This window comes from Gossypium raimondii, chromosome 2 (assembly GCF_025698545.1).
Source record: "Gossypium raimondii isolate GPD5lz chromosome 2, ASM2569854v1, whole genome shotgun sequence".
Lineage (NCBI taxonomy): Eukaryota > Viridiplantae > Streptophyta > Magnoliopsida > Malvales > Malvaceae > Gossypium > Gossypium raimondii.
Window position 1 is genome coordinate 18897707 of NC_068566.1, and position 18085 is coordinate 18915791.

At 34.0% G+C, this 18085-nt stretch overlaps 1 protein-coding gene across 1 annotated transcript; it reads left to right on the plus strand.

Annotated features, from left to right (window-relative positions):
• Window positions 1-1029: 1029 nt before the first annotated feature.
• LOC128033882 (uncharacterized) lies at window positions 1030-1767 on the plus strand. The gene is made up of 3 exons (XM_052622368.1): window positions 1030-1336; window positions 1438-1610; window positions 1702-1767. The coding sequence occupies exons 1-3, from the start codon at window positions 1030-1032 to the stop codon at window positions 1765-1767; spliced, it is 546 nt and encodes a 181-aa protein (XP_052478328.1).
• Window positions 1768-18085: the final 16318 nt, after the last annotated feature.

Here is an 18085-nt window from a genome sequence, read left to right on the forward strand (position 1 = left end):
AAAGAACAAATATCCACTGCCTAAAATTGATGATCTGTTTGACCAATTGAATGGAGCTACTGTGTTTTCCAAGATAGATTTGAGATCCGGTTATTATCAGTGGACGGTTAAAGAGTCAGATGTTCCAAAGACTGCTTTTCGGAATAGGTATGGTCACTATGAGTTTCTTGTGATGCCATTTGGCTTGACTAATGCTCCTACTATTTTCATGGACTTAATGAACTGAATTTTCAGACCTTACTTGGATAAATTTGTAGTTGTGTTCATTGATGCTATTCTGATTTATTCTCGTGATGAGATTGAACATGCCGATCATTTGAGAACCATTTTACAGATTTTGAGAGATAATAAGATTTATGCCAAGTTTAGTAAAAGTGAGTTCTGGCTTCGGGAAGTTGGATTCCTTGGACACACTGACTCAGGTGATGGTATTAAAGTTGATCCGAGTAAAATTTCGGCAATTGTTAATTGGAAGCCTCCTAGAAATGTATCAGAGGTTAGAAGCTTTCTTGGATTAGCTGGTTATTACAGACTATTTGTGAAGGGATTTTCCATGATAGCTACCCCGTTGACAAGGTTGTTGCAGAAAGATATCAAGTTTGAATGGACTGAAAAGTGTCAGTAAAGTTTTGACAAGTTAAAGGCATTGTTGACTGAAGCACCTGTTTTAGTACAACCAGAACCGGGTAAATAATTTGTGATTTACAGTGATACATCCTTGAACGAATTGGGTTGTGTACTTACGCAAGAAGTTAAAGTCATCACATATGCTTCTAGACAGTTAAAGCCACATGAGAAAAACTATCCGACGCACGACTTAGAGCTGGCTACCATTGTATTTGCATTGAAGATTAGGAGCATTACTTGTACGGTGAAAAGTATCGAATATTTACTGACCATAAAAGCTTGAAGTACTTAATGACTCAGAAAGATTTGAACTTGAGCCAAAGAAGATGGCTAGATTTGATTAAAGATTATGAGTTAGTGATCGATTACCACCTGGGTAAGGCAAACGTTGTTACTGATGCCATGAGTAGAAAATCTTTGTTTGCATTGAGAGCTTTGAATTCCAGTTTGGCTTTATCTGATGATGGTTCCATTTTAGCTGAGTTGATGGCTAAACCGGTGTTTCTCAAAGAAATCTATGAAGCTCAGAAAAATGATAGTGAGTTGCAAGCTAAAAGAGCTCAATGCGAGTTGGGAATAGAGTCTGATTTTCAGATCGGTTTTGATGGTTGTTTGATGTTCAGAGACAAAGTATGTGTACCAAAGAATGATGAGCTTATTCGGAAGATCTTACAAGAAGCACATTGTAGTTCTCTGTCTATTCATCCAGGTAGTACAAAGATGTATAACGATTTAAAAAAAATGTACTGGTGGGCAGGAATGAAAAGAGATATTTCCAAATTTGTTTCTAGATGCTTGATCTATCAATAGGTAAAGGCCAAACATCAGTACCTTCAAGTTTATTGCAGCATGTGTTAGTCCCTAAGTGGAAATGGGACCGAGTTACCATGGATTTTGCAGCAGGGTTGCCGTTGACACCTAAAAAGAAAGATGCAATATGGGTTGTGATTGATAAGTTAACGAAGTCAGCTTATTTTATCCTGGTTCGTATAGATTATTCACTTGACAAGTTGGCTGAATTGTATGTTTCAGAGATAGTCAGACTACATGGGGTACCGTTATCGATTATCTCAGATAGAGATCCGAGATTTACTTCACGATTTTGGAGGAAATTTAGGAAGATTTGGGTACAAAGTTTAACTGTAGTATTGTTTTCCATCCTCAGACCGATGGTCAGTCAGGGAGAGTTATTCAGCTACTTAAAGATATGCTCAGATGTTGTGTTTTAGAATTTCAAGGCAGTTGGGAGAAATATTTACTGTTGGTAGAGTTTGCCTATAATAATAGTTATCAGTCGAGTTTGAAGATGGCTTCTTATGAAGCTTTGTATGGACGTAAGTGTCGTACGCCTTTGTATTGTACAGAGCTAAAGGAAAATCATATTTACAGGGTTGATTAAGTCAAAGAAACGGAAGAGAAAGTAAAAGTTATCAAAGATTGTTTAAAAGCAGCTTCAGACAGACAGAAGTCTTATGCAGATTTAAAAAGAAAAGAGATCAAGTATCAAGTTCGTGACAAAGTGGTTTTGAAAGTATCCCCGTGGAAGAAAATTTTCAGATTTGGCAAGAAAGGCAAACTAACTCCACGTTTCATTAGACCGTTCGAGGCGACTGAAAGAATTGGGCACTTAGCATATCGGTTAGCTTTGCCAACTGAGTTAGAGAAGATTCGTAATGTACTCCATGTGTCTATGTTACCTCGTTACCGTTCCAATCCGTCACATGTGATCTCACATATAGAGGTTGAGATTCAGCCATACATGACTTTTGTTGAAGAACTGGTAAAAATTCTAGATAAAGAGATTAAGCAACTAAGAAACAAGAGTATTGCACTTGTGAAAGTGTTATGAAATAGGCATGGGGTTGATGAGGCTACATGGGAGCCCGAAGAGGCTATGCGAAAACAGTACACAAATCTCTTCACAGGTAAGATTTTCAGGAACGAAAATCCCTAAAATGGGGGAGAAATGTAACATCTCGATTTTGGGCCTAGTCGGAACAGTGGTTTCGGGACCACAAATCCGCTGAGGAAAAATTTATTTTTACTATATTTTTATGGCCTAGAATTTTACGGAATGATTTCATGAAAATTTTGTTCAAAACTTTTGACGTTTGGGCACTCAATTTAGTCATAAGGACTAAATTGTAAAAAAGTGCAAAAGTTGAGTTCTACATGTTAGAGGTGTCCAATTGTTATGAAATTTTAAATTGGAGGTCTTTATATGGTAATTAGACCATTGGTTAAGTTATGGACAAAAATGGACATGAGATAAGTGAAATAGAAAATTTCTAAGTTAGGGGCATTTTGGTAATTTGGTAATTAAAATAAATTAAAAGGGAAAAAGATGGCAAATTGTGGTCATCTTCTTCATATGGCCGAATTTCACAAGGGGAGAAGCCATAGTTAGGGTTTTCAAGCTTCCAAGCTCCATAGTAAGTGATTCCAAGCCCTGTTTTCAATGTTCTTTACGTTTTTTAAGCTCCGGTAACTTGATTTAGCTTATTCTAGCAATAATTTAACCTAGGGTTCATATTTGGAAAAATACCCATAGGTGAAATGTGTTTATTTCGATATTTTATGGTAGAATATGAAGCTTGGAATTATTTTAAACAACTTTTGCTAAGCGATTTTAAGTGAAAACAAGTAAAACGACATAATCGGTAAAAATACCTAATGTTCATAAGTAAGTGTTAGAGTCAGAATTTGATATTGCCATAGAAGGGAAAAAATGTTCAGCATGTCATAAAACATAAGAATAAGGGATGAAGTTTAATTTCTGAGCTTTGGGGAAAACTGTAATTATGTAAAAGTTTAGGGGCAAAATCATAATTGTTCCAAAGTTCGAGTCAAGGATTGCTTTGATGAATGTGAGTATTAAATAAGATAAATTTTCTATTATAGATCAAGAAGAATGGACTCTAGAGTTAGACCAAGGAAACAAAAAGGTTGAAGACTAAGTTGATAAATTTGGCCATATTTTGTACCGAGGTAAGTTTACGGTAATAAATGCAATATTTTGATAATTATTATTAATGCAGTTATTTTTCAGCAATTAGTTATTTATTTCATGAAAATATCTAATGTTGACTTAAGTATGAGGTGACAGAGAATCAGTGATAAAAGCCCCGTTGAAACATTGGAAATGTATCGGATACAAATGTTATGACATTAAGGGAATGAGATCCCATGTATGACCATGTCTGGGACATGGAATTGGCATCATTGAGATTATGAGAGGTCCCATGTAAGACCATGTCTGTGACATGGCGTTGGCACCGAGATGAGAGGTCTCATGTAAGACCATGTCTAGGACATGGCGTTGGCACCAAGATGAGAGGTCCCCCGTAAGACCATGTCTGGGACATGGCATGGGCACCGGTATGAGAACTCCCATGTAAGACCATATCTGGGATATGGCATTGGCAGTACGGAAAACATCCCATGTAAGACTATGTCTGGGACATAGCTTTGGCATGTATTATCAAACAAGAGACCCGAGTATCCTTAGTATTCCAAGTGATTCAACGGGCTAGTAAATAGACCATGTTACATGAAAGTTCAGATAAAGGCATTATTAAAAATTCAGGTGAGTTATAAAGATTGAGAATATCTCAGTTATCAGTTGAGAAAGAAATTTCAGCAAGGGAGGAGTAAGTTATAATTATGAGTTATTTAAGTAAGCAAGTAAGTAAACAAGTGAGTAAGTAAAGAAGCGAGTAAAGATTCTAATGTTTGATGAAATTTATGAGTATGATTATATATAATAAATGTTGTTATTTATTTACTTGTAAACTTACTAAGCTTTATGCTTACTTTCTATATTTTGTTTATTTTTATAGTATCACCAAGTCAGTTCGAGGATCACAAGGACGTCAGAGTTCGTCTCACACTATCAGCAAACATCTCGGTATTATGTGATTTCGAAACGTGTAAAGCTATGGCATGTATAGAGACTTAGTAATTTCGAGTGTGTTTATATGATATGGCTAATTATTAGCTATTGAAATGGATAATTAAGAACATGTGTGGTGTTATGAATGCCTAGGTGACAGTTTATACCTTAAAATTATGAAACAGAATAAAAATTTGCAATGAAACAGTTTTGGGACAGCAGCAGCGATGTGACTTTGAAAAATCACCAATGATAGTATAAAACGAATTAGAGAGTAAATGATATATATAATTAAATCTTATCTAGTCTATTCTCATAGAAAAATAACATTGTGGGTAAAGACATTTTATACTCTGAGATATTTGAATTTTGGTTAGATAGGGTCAGAATGGTTTTTGAAGTCCCCTGTTCTGACTTTAGAAAATCATTAAAAATTGTAAAAAAATAGTTATGAGTTATAATTTAAATTTTCAGATTCCTTAGTGAGTCTATTTTTTGTAGAAACAAGTGAGAACACCATATGAAAATAATATGATGAGAAAATTGATTTTTAGTGAATAAAGGTCAGAACCATCAGGCAGTGAAATAGGGGAGACTTTAATGAATAAACTGTACTAATTGGTTAAACCAAAAATTTTTAAAATTTTATGGTAAGATAATATATGAGTCTAGTTTTAGGGAAAATTTATGGATCTAAATTTTGAGTTTTGTAACTCGATGTATAGTTAAATTAGTGACTGCTGCGCAGGTGCACAGCATTATGGTGAACAGTGAAATAAATTTTAAAAGCAAATTTTTATGCCCCGAACTAATAAGTTAAGTCAAGTAACGCCCCATGCTCAACTACAGAAACGGTCTCGGGTAAGGGGTGTGACACATCTGGCGTCAATGCAGGTACTTTTATGATATATTCTAATTGTACCTTGCATTGATTGAGAATTGGTTCTACACAATTGTTTGTTGTTAATAGTGAATCTGTGAATTGAGAATCTGAGGTTGAGGAAATCATTAGTGATATTTCTATAGATAGCCCCTTAAGACAATCTGTGATAGTAAATAGGATGTTTTTTGGAGATTTAAGGTCAAGTATTGAAACTGCATTGCAATCTGAGTTGCGCAACGGATGCGTGGTGGTTGGTTTGGAAAGAAGAGTTATGAATCTTATGGATAAGTGTACTGGCATGGCAATAAAAATTTTGAGGATGAAATTATTTTTAAAGAGGGGAGAGTTGTCACATCCTAAAAATCAGGTTAGTAGAAATTGAGTTAATGAATCGAGAGTGGTCACGCCCAAATTTTTTTTTAAGCTGACCTTGGTACATTTGAAAAGATATAAGTATTAAGTCTAATAATTTAGTGGTGGTGGAGCTATCCTTGAATACATGAGTTCGAATCCCTTCCCTCACATTATTTCTATTTGGTGCAATTCAATTTCAAACCTTTGTAAATGTCGGACCATGTGTTTTTTAAATAAAAGATGCAAGAGTGTTAACAAGCAGGTCAATTGGCCTAGTGGTTAAGTAGAAAGCAGTTGTGTAGAAGTTTCTCAAGTGGTTGAAGTTTGAATCTCCTTAGCTTTATTTTTTGTTCAATTTTTTGGCATTAAAAGCTTGGTCAACCCCTTCTTGCCTTCCCTACAAGTTACCATACAAAGGAGATTCTCATCCCTCCTTTCACTCCATGTGTTCCCTTATTACCTTTTCTTCTCCCTATTTTCCTCACTCGCCTTTGAACTAATGTATGCAACCCCTAGTACATGAAACCATCCACATTAATTTTTTATTTCATATTTTCCTTCACTCTTTCTACTTACTTTGTCTCCTTCTCCTTCTAAAAATGTAGAGTGTTAACTAGGTAGTTTTCCAATCTATGAAGGCTATGCTCACATTTTATTTTTCATTTTTGCAAAAACTATCTATTTTCTCTCATTTCTCCTCCTTTGAGCCACATTGTGCTACCCCTTTATATGGTTGTTCTCCTCTACCTTTTACTTTATTTTCATTTATTTTTTTGAGACCACCACCATTAGTTAACCGCACCACCACCGTGACCACCACTATCATTTTTCTTTCTTCTTCTTGGAAAAACCTTGCTAGAATATTTATCATTTTTATCCTCCTATATCATCTATTCCTTTGATTTATTCGCTATCAAGCAATCCTCCTTTCTAGACCAGATTGAATCAACATAGTTTTTGTTGGCATAAGCGTAAGTTTAGAATGACATTGGATATATATCAACACTCTTCTCATTCATTTCTCATGCTCGATCGTACCTATTGTATAATCGTACGTTTTTCAGAACTAATCTCCTTTATATTGTTTTCATGATGAAGGACCAAATACAGCTGTTTTGGAATGTCGATAATTTTGGATGTGATTCATACCTCCGATTTAAGTATCACAAGATTAAGTATTGTCATAGAAGCCAAAGTCTAACAAGTTATCAAAGATTTATTAATGGTGTTTTAATGAAAGATTATTCATTTTGTGTTTAGATCTGAGATAGATCTAATTAAATCTGGAAGTAGTCGTTAGATTGAGTTTCTACATTGATTTGCTTAGATCAAGGTGTGGGTTTATGAAACCCCCCAAACCCAACCCAGATGTTATGAACAAATTCCAATAGTCACATTAAATCCCATTGAAAACTATTACTTGATAAAAGCAACTATTTTTACGTAGTTTTTGTGAAAAACTTAAAATTTAGTATTTAAAGTTTTTATTAAAGCACAACATTTGAAAAGTTTCATTATTTATCAAGTTATCATTTTAAAAGGTTGAAATAAAGAATTTGCAATATCTTTAAATAAATCATAAAAGTGATTTTGATAAAACTTTCTTGACGAACTTTGTAAATACTTAGAAAATCATAATAATTCCAAATACAACAATTCCAAATATTTTAAGTTCATCAAACCTGCATTTATGGCGCTTTATAATTTTAAAAAAATAGCGTATAAAAATTTTAATATTCAATGTCCAAAATAACAACTGAAAAGTTCATAAACCATTTTAATAATTAATTCATTTGAGAGACTCCTCCACATGTGAATCCAAGTCCTATACAAGTGAATCATCTTAAAAGGTTATAAAACTAAAATCTTGAGCTTTTAAGCTTAATGTGAATTTCATAAAAAAAATAAATAACAATATTCACATACATATCATATAAAATAGTAAATTTTATGCACATGTCCATGGCCATGCTAATTTTGTAAAACGATTGTGCAATTTCTTTTAAAACATCCTACCTATCTCCGCTACACACCATAAAGAGTTTCCCAGAACTCATCCATCCAAAACACACCAACATATACGTGGACGAAGCCACCAAATTTGCATACAAGCTGCTAAAACATGTAGGTTATAGATAAACCACCTTGTAGATTGTAAATAAACTACTAAATTTACAGATTATTACTTCCACATCTTCCTCCTTACACATTTCCTAACCCCAAGTAATGCATCATGACATGCAAATCATATAGCAAAAAACTAAACATGATAATCATGCTTTCATATACATGTAGGTTTCAATATACATGGTAATCCATGTTATTTTAATAAACAAATAACCATGATTTTTGCAGAACATAAGATTAGAAAAATATTTATCAAATCATAATAATAAGTGTCACATCATTCCATAAATCTCAAGTAAGAATACTTACCTTGAAACCACAAAGTCATTCACTTGTTACAACAAAACATAATGTCTTCAATTGTATAATAAAATGATAAATTTTAGTTAAAACCTTATGTTTTTAACTTGCATGAAATGCACACCTTAATCAATTTGAATCATAAATCCAACTTACGCTTGATCACCTCCAATCCAAAAGAATTAGGATTTAGATTCGCACCTAAAGAAATCGTTCATAAAATTAGTATTCTTTTATCTACAATAAAAGAATTATCCATGATAAAAATCATCCACAACTTCACAACTTAATACTTATTCCTTTATTCCAAGTTGATCCAAGATGGACACTTCTAAATTTAATGGATGAGAGAATAAAATTAAAATAGATGAGAGAATAAAATTGAATTAGTGTTCATAAAAGAAATAAAATAGATGAGAGAATAAAAATTAAAAAAGGAAAAAGAAAATACTTGTTACCCAAATATTGACAATATTTCAAAGATGGATGAAGTCTCCAAGAATCACTTGAAATTTTAGTAGAAGAAAGGAAATGAAGTTTTTATTTGATGATCAAAGAAAATAGGAATAGAAAAGAAAAACAAGTAAAGATATGTGTTTTTGGGTGGTGATACTTGAATAATGGTACGGTTTTGATGCGGTAGAGGTGTGGTGGTGCTACAGTGGTTGAATGGCGGTGGTGTGGTGGTTGTATGGTGGTGATTCGATGGTGGTAGGGTGGTGATTTTGGAGTTGTTGGGTGGGGTTACGATTTGCAATAAAAATAGTAAGCAAAAATAAAAGGAAGAACACAGAGGAGCAACCTTAAGGGGGCGGCACAAGGAGGAGAAAAGAGAAAAAAATGAATAGAAAATTCAAAGAAAATGAAAGAATGAGAGAGAGAGATGGGATATCACATGCAAAACTCTCCAACAATGCATTCGAGATGGAGACAAAAGATGTCAGAAAATTAACATCAGTTAAATAAGGAGACTAAAATTTGAATGAATTTAAAAATAAAATAAAAATGTGTTATGGAGGCTAGAACTTAGGTCTTTTATGAGTTACTTAAATAACTTAACCACTACACCATTTCTCAAGCTTGTTGAATAATTAACAAAACTTAATAGAATTTTGGGATATGACAGTTTAACTTAATATGAAATACATGTTTGATTCATTGTAAAATAAAATATATAAATCTATTAAAAATAATATTTTGTTAAGATCTGTGGAATGTGGTTATGTGTGAATACATTATGTATTCAAAAGGGAATGCTAAATTTGTTAAAGTGGATGTTATCCAAGTAATTGATTCTAAACTGATCAATTTGTGATTTTATGATTGTGTTGGTGTGATATATTGATAAATGTGAATTATGTTTACATTCCAATACTCATGATATTCGACTCAATGGCACTATCTGATATGCATGAAATATAAATCATGTCACTATTACTATTAATAAAAATATTATTTGCATGTTAAGCATGCTAACTGAATTGTTCTGTAAAATACATCTGAAACGCATGTTAAGCATGCGTACTGGAAAATTTTGTTTCTTTATGTCATATAGCATGCATGGAGTTTGGATAATCTTGAAAGGAGGAACACTATGACAGTTTAATGATCTGAACATTCTGGTGGCTTAACCACAATTTTTGGTAGTTTATCTACAATATTTGGTGGCTTGTCCACAATATCTGTATCTGACAACTTGTCTGCAATATCTGGTGGTTTGTCCACATTGTGGTGTGTTGTTGGATGGACGAGTTTCGGAGAACTCTTTTATGGTGTGTAGCGATGTTAGGTAGGAATGTTTTCTAAACAACTTGCATTGATTTCTGAAAAGCTCTACATTGACATCCTCATGCAGACTGCTATCTATGAAATTGTGTTAACATAAATTCTACTATTTTTATGAAATGAATGTTTTAATTACTAGTTGTTACCTAAGTTAAGACTCTGTGGAATAAAACTATATAAATCCTCTATAATATTTTGATTTCTATACTAAGTTCTTGTTTACTACTTGAGTTAAAACTCACACTGGGCTTTATAGCTCACCCCATTTAGTTGATGACATTTCACAAAGTACTTCAACTATATTTTGGTAAAACTCACACTGGGCTTAAAACTCACACTGATTTCAAATTTTTCGCAAGGTTAGGATTCGTTGATGACATTTCACAAAGTACTTCAACTATATTTTGGTATTTTATTATTTTGGGATTTTATTAAGCTTATTTATGGACTGTAGCACGGGACATTACTTTGGGGATTTTTATTCTGAATTGCATGACTTGGTTACATGACATTAAGTTTAAAAATAAAAACATAATTTATTATTTGATAGTATTATGCATGAAACTTGGTTTTTATTAAAAATTGACAAAATCACTCTTTTCCACTGCAACAATGAAAATAAGTTTTAAACAAAAATACGACTCAATTTTTGAGGTTTTAAATTGTTTAATGATGTTTTATCGAATTTAGATGAAATATTGATTTTGAACAAAACATGGTTTTACTAAATTTTTCATTACGATTTTTATAAATTTGTCAATATTACATTTTTCATTGTAATTAGAAACAAGTTTTAACAAAACTAGACTTTGTTTTCAAAATTACTAATGTTTACAAATGAGAATTCTAAAGATATTTAATTTCTAAAGTTAACATGTTTTCCCAAATAATGACAAATAACCTAGTTCTCTAGTTTTAAATTAATAAACGAACGATTTTGAAATATAATTGAAATTATGAAAGTTTTGAATAACGATCAAACTGTTTCAAATAAATAAAATACTGACATCATCAATTTTTAAAATTCTCGATTTCACTAGTTTTGAAAGATTTACGCAATTAATTTTAAAAAGCATGTTTGGAAACTATGAAAGATTTTTTTGGCCATTCCAGTAGCCAATGTAGCTTTTTGAATTCACCCATAATGATTGTGTCGGGTTTTAGAGGTTATAGGGGTTACACTAATAAACGTCTCCCACCATTATTATGCTTCCCCTTCCAACAAAGAAACTGCACATAAAAGACTATCCTCTGGTGTGCATTTTAACTCTTATTAATCGACAAACTCGTGATAACCATTACTCTGCTACGATGGGGTCATCACCCTTATCTTCCAGAACTTCTTTAACACTTCTCTTTGTTATCTTTTTCACAGGATCACCTTTAGGTTGAGTTGCAGCTAGTGCAAGAGGTGTAGGAGGTACTACTTGTACCACCTCCAATTGTGGTTGTGAGGTTGGGGTGCTTGTGTTTTCCCCATAACTTGGTCGAACATCTGGGTCATCATGGTGAATAAGACATTTTGAAAAGCTTTACTAACTACTCCCAAACTAGTTGTAGGACCTTGCTCTTGAACAAGAGGTACGTGACTTTCTATCTCCTCACCAATTGCTTCTCTCGATCCTTCAGATACTTTCGTTAACACTACAATAAAACTTAGATTAGTTCAGATTACAAGGACTAAGCTAGAAATGTATCATGCATGGTAGGGTGCGACTCAACCTTTGGTTTTTTGAGAATTCGCTCAACCTTGGTTCTGGTACCAAAATTTGTAACACCTTACCTGACCCAATAATTTGATCTGGGTATGGTGTGCCACAACTTAAAATCATACGGATCTAGTAAAAGTATTTGAAACTTATAAAACATCAGATATTGGAGTAGTCCTCAATACGATAATGAGAAAACAATTGTATTATTTATATGCCAAGAAAAAAATGTAGCGAAAGCCTTATAAAAATCGATAGAGTTATCCCCTTTACAAAAGTTTCAAGTGCATCATTGGCAGTTAATTACCATTCAGATAGTTTGGCGTATATGCCTAATAAATTATCTAATAAACCATCTCATTGGATAAAAAACACTTATATATATTATTAGAGTTAACAAAGGATTTCATAAAATAGAGCTTAGGAAAAACTATAATTCATTACAAGAATTGATACAAAACGTTTCTACATGCCACCTTCCTGCGATATGCATGATACAGAAATTAACAAAAGGCTCACAATCAACAGTGCTCTGGCATAGTCCCTTCAAGTTTCTCTTCCTTCAATTTACACTCCTAATAAGAAAAACAAAACCAAGTAAGTTCAAATAAACTTACTGAGTTCCATAATAAAGAAAACACATATAAAACATACGCATTGATACCCAAGATGGTACCAAACCTTTCAGAGAAGTGAAACACAATGATCATAATACACCAAATGGTGTTAACAAAATATAGACAATTTTAATACGCCAACTTAACATAACACATGAGTGGTTACTATATGCCAACATAACCATAACTTACACATAACCCATCCTTATACTTGCCTCATACCCAGAATTCAAAATCAGAAGCATATGATTTAGTCGTATTCATATACATACCCCCCTTAACCACTCATATCATTTTTGTTCAACCAAGTATGTTTTCTTGTGATCTCCCAGCCCTACTGAAGGGATCACAAACATAATCCCCTTCATCATCATCACATCTTACATATCACCTATCATATTTTGGTCGTACTAGCTTGTACAGTAAGGAAGGTATGTACTTCATAACACGAAAAGACTATACTCACACTGATGACACTGGATGACCACCATAAACACAGACACCATTCATACGTTACTAAGAGAGATTAGTTACCTTACACAATTTATATAACAAGGGAATTTACAACACATGGAACTAAGAAAGAACTCACCAAAAACTTTAGTATAGTGATCTACTAAATAGGACATTTTCATTTGTTATTGGGACTTTTGTTAGCTTTTTGAGCTAAAAGAAAAATAAGTATCCCTATCAGATCATTAAACTATCGAAACTTATCATGTATGCAAGAATCGATATCAGACAACCCAGAATCAGGAAGTTTCCTTCCTCACGAACAGTTTTATGGTTTAAGATGCAACACTATAAACACATGAATCTATTTGATAATAACCTAAGGATTTATAAAAAATTACCAGTAAGCTGGTATAAACGTAAGTGCTCACTAAACACAGAGAATTCTCTTCGATGAAGCTTTCTACACTAAGGTTTTTCAGAAACTTATAGAATAATTCAGGGAAGAAAAAAATGTAAAGGTGACTCATGATGGCCAACGATATCTCTATATACACATGCTACAGAGATAAAGTTTAGTGGGAAAATCGTATAATTCCACTAACACCTTTGATTCCTTTGATTAAACATAGTTAACAAGTTTTAGGTCTAATCATCTACAATATTCTAGTTCAGTTCTAACTAGGTCTCAACTAAACCCCAACATGATTAACTAAGTCATCATAATATGCATTAAATATAGAAATAAATCTATTAAAACTATGAACTTGACGAGTTTGCCTTAGACATTTAGGGTGAGCGGATACTTAACAGAAGAGTTTGCCAAAACTTGGAGGTCGCTAGATGGAAAAACCCACAGAGTTTGCCACTCAGCCAAAACAAATACTTTACTTACTCCATTCTACCTAACTAACCAACTTACATGCCAAAAAGTAAATTTATTTTGAGTCTCCACCAGGTGCGCTGTTACAATTACGGGTTTAAAACATGTTTGAAAATATGAAAAATTTATCTAAGCTTCTTTAATGGCCAATGCTGCCTTCAGAATTCAGCCATAATATCTAGGTCGAGTTAGAGAGGTTACATTTAGTGGTATCAGAGCTCGAGCTCAAAACATAGACTATGGTTTTTACTTGAATCTGCATGCATATATTTAAAGGGGTATTTTGGGAACAAAATAAAAATCTGAGACTCCGAAGTCGGTTCAAGATAAGTAGTCTTAGTTCTAAAACTATAGAAAACTATAGACTGTAAACTGTAGTTGAAACTATTAAACTAAAAATACTCAAGTTAATAACAAGAACTTTATTTTTAAACTGTAGATAAATACATGAAACTTTAAACTCGAGATAACAATATGAATACCCGAGGTGCTTGAACTCATGGTATGCGAGCCTATGGAGCATAAGGCCATGAGGCCCAGATTGAATCTTCTGCATTCCAAGTACGTACCCCCTAAACCTATAGCAGAGCATGTTGGGAATGCACCTACCGCTGAAGGTAGTCATCAAGAACTTGTAGATGACGATGTATCGCAGGCTATGCTTTTTCTTGAGCAGGTGGCTAGAGTACAAACCGGATTTGACAGTCATGGGTCTATAACTAAGAGGCTCCAATCTAATGGAGTTGAATTATTTAAGGGTATTGTTAGGATGAAGCCTACCATGGCAGAGTATTGGATGGAGGCTACAGAAAGGATCTTGGATGATATGTAGTTTACCCTCAAATAAAAATTGAAGAGTACAGTTTCACTGGTAAGGGACGAGGCTTATCTGGCTTACATTTTGGATTCATGTTCGAATGGGTCAGTTTTGGATGATATCCAAACTTTGAGGGAGTTTTTGGATGTTTTTCTGAAAAAGTTACCTGGAATACCTTCGTATCGAGAGACCGATTTAGGATAGATTTGGTGCCGAGAACTATTGTGGTGTCCATTACTCCATACCACATGACACCTAAAGAGCTTAAGGTGATTAAGGTTCAACTTTAGGAGCTTTTGGATGATGGTTTCATAAGATTGAGTGTTTCACCTTGGGGAATTCTGGTCTTGTTCGTTAAGAAGGAGGATGGATCAATGAGGCTTTGTATTGATTACCAATAACTGAACTAGTTGACTGTAAAGAACAAGTATCCCTTACCAAGGATAGATGACTTATTCGATCAGTTTAGAGTTGTTACGGTGTTTTCTAAGATTGACTTAAGGTCTAAGTATTATCAGATTAAGGTATTGGAATCCGATGTGCCTAAGACAACATTTATGACTCGATATGATAATTACGAGTTCTTGGTGATGCCCTTTGGTCTTACAAATGTTTCGGCTGCTTTCATGGACTTCATGAACCAGATATTTTAGCCTTATCTTGACAGTTTTCCATTGTCTTTATCGACGACATCTTAATTTATTATAAGTCTAAATCCAAGCACAATGAACATTTAAGGGTTGTTCTGTAGATCCTCTATGAGAAGAAGCTTTATTCTAAGCTTTGTAAGTGTGTATTTTGTCTTAGAGAGTTGATGTTTTTGGGGCATGTGGTATCTGCTAAAGGTATCCGTGTCGATCCAAAGAAAATTGAGGTCATTCTGGATTAAAGCAGCCTAAGAATGTTTCTTAGATTTCAAGTGTTCTTGGATTTTTCAATTATTATCGAAGGTTTGTAAAGGGAATTTTCTTTAATTGTGGCCCTATGACTAAGCTATTGAGGAAGACTTCTCCTTTCAAGTGGATCGAGGAGCATCAAGCCAGTTTTATGAAGCTTAAGTCCATGTTGATTCAGGCACTAGTTTTGATTCAACCCGAGTCTAGAAAGGATTATGTGATTTATAGCAATGTGTCCCACACTGGTTTTGGTTGTATGCTGATGCAAGACGGTAAGGTTGTGGGCTAAGCATTAAGACAACTTAAATTTCATGAATGCAATTACCTGACTCATGACCTTGAAATGGTAAATATAGTTCTTACACTAAAATTTTGGAGGCATTATCTGTATGGTGAGAAGTGTATTATTTACACAGATCATAAGAGCCTTAAGTACCTTCTTTCCCAAAAAGAGTTGAACTTAAGGTAGCAGAGCTGGATACAATTGCATGAGGATTATGATTGTACCATTAAATACCATCTGAGGAAAGTTAACGTCGTGGCAGATGAACTAAGTAGGAGGTCGATGACTGATTTGAGAGCAATATTCGCTAATCTAAGTTTGTATGAGGATAGAGTCTTACTCATAGAGTTGCAAGTAAAGACTACTTTGGTTGATAAGATTAACATGAAACAATCTTTGGATGTCTCTCTTTCACCTCGAATCAAGCAGATTGATGAGGGTAATACTACAAATTTTTGGTTCAATTTAATGGTGTCTTGTGTTCTCGTAGGAGGTATCGTTTGTCAGACAACAGATATCTACCATAGTCTATTCTTCGTGAAGTGCATAGTAACCCCTACGCTATGCATCCTCGAAGAAATAAGATGTATCACGATCTGAGAGAACTTCATTGGTCACCAGGTCTGAAGAATAAGGTAATTGATTATATTGCTAAATGTCTAACGTGCTAGCAAATGAAAGTTGAGCATCAGTTCCCTTCTAGCTTGTTATAGCCTATTAAGATTCCTTACAGGAAATGGGGGCGAGCAACTATAGATTTGGTTAGTGGGTTGCACTTAACACCTAGTAAGAAAGATTCAGTTTGGGTGATTGTGGATACACTGACCAAGTCAGCTCACTTCTTATCGGTTCATATAGATTATTCTCTATAGAAGTTAGTGAGATTGTATATTTCAGAGATAATAAGACTATATGGGGTACTGATATCGATTATTTCAGATCGAGATCCTCATTTTACATCTCGGTTCTGAAATAAGCTACATGAGGCTCTTGGTAATTGACTGTACTTTAGTATAATTTTTCATCCACAGTCTGATTTGTAGTTTGAATGAGTTATTCAAATCCTTGAGGATAAGCTAAGGAGTTGTGTTACATATTTTCGAGGAAGTCGGGAAGAGCATTTGACATTATGAAAGTTTTCGTGTAATAATAGGTTTCAGTAAAGCATTCAGATGGCACCTTACGAGACACTGTACGGTCAAAAGTGTTAAGCACCTTTGTGTTGGAGGGGAGAAGAAAGTGTTGGGCCTAGAATTGGTTCATGAGGGTATTGTTAAGATAATCTAGGATAGATTGAGAGCGGCACCGGATCAACAAAATTCCTATGCAGATTTTAAGAGAAAGGATATAAAGTTCAATGTTGGGGATCAGGCATTTCTAAAAGTATCGACATGGAAGAAGGTACTGAGATTTTGTTGGAATGGCAAGTTGAGCCCAATGTTTATTCAGCCTTATAAGATCCTTAAGAGGATTGCATCGATGGCATATTTTATGTCTCTATGTTGAGGCAGTATAGATCTGACTCATCTCATGTGGTTCTGATTAAAGAGATAGAGGTGAGACTAGATTTATCTTTTGAGGAGGAACTGATTCAGATATTGGAGCTTGAGGTTAACGTATTGAGGAAAAAAACAAATTCCACATGTAAAGGTTTTGTGGCGAAACCATGGCACTAAAGAGGCTACATGGGAGCTAGACGACTTTTTTTGTCAACAATATCTCCATCTATTTGTATCAAGTAAATTTCAAGGATGAAATTTCTTTTATGGAGGGTAGAGTTTTCATGCCCTATTTTTTATTTACTTATGTTAGTTTTTAAACAAGATCGAGTGCTAGCCTAATAGCTAAGAATAAGTGTAGCTACTCTTGTGACCAAAATTCGAGTCCTCACTCTTGCATTTTATTTTTAATTGCGATAGCCCCTTGGTCAACCCCTTTGCCGCCAAAAAACTCTTGACATGCTTAAGAGATTCTTTCCTCTCTTTTCTTCCTCCCATCTCCTTCTTTACTCCCCTTTTCACTCCCTATTTTCCTTCTACAGTTGAAAATCAATTAGAAGCTATAAATACCAACTTCTAAAGCTTCTACAACTACAAGGGAGATTGCAAAAGATCAAGAGCTTCAAGATACATAAAAAAAATCATTATCAACCTTTTGTCCTTTAATTCTTCATCTTTTCCCTTCAAGCACTTGTGAACAATTCTTTGTGTTTTATCAGCTAAAGTGTTTTTATTGTATGAGTGCTTAGTTGGCAAACATCATAATCTTGTATGCATTATTTCTTTGTTTACTCTTTTGAGATGGTTTAAGTCTTAAGATTTAGGTGGAAATCTTTTGAGAGTTGTATGGTTAAACCTTGTCCTTAAAGGTTGAATCAAATTAATAAATTTGGAGACATTCTTAGTTGTGGAAAGCTAAGGTAGTGGCGTAGGCAATTAGGGCTAAATCACTCTAAATTA

What these genes read in the sequence shown, in the direction of transcription:
- LOC128033882 (XM_052622368.1), top strand. Translation starts at nt 1,030, where the DNA reads ATGAGTAGAAAATCTTTGTTTGCATTGAGAGCTTTGAATTCCAGTTTG. An exon ending in TTCTCTGTCTATTCATCCAG is followed by an intron (nt 1,337 to 1,437) that starts GTAGTACAAAGA and finishes ATCTATCAATAG; the next exon opens with GTAAAGGCCAAACATCAGTA. An exon ending in AGTCAGCTTATTTTATCCTG is followed by an intron (nt 1,611 to 1,701) that starts GTTCGTATAGAT and finishes CGATTATCTCAG; the next exon opens with ATAGAGATCCGAGATTTACT.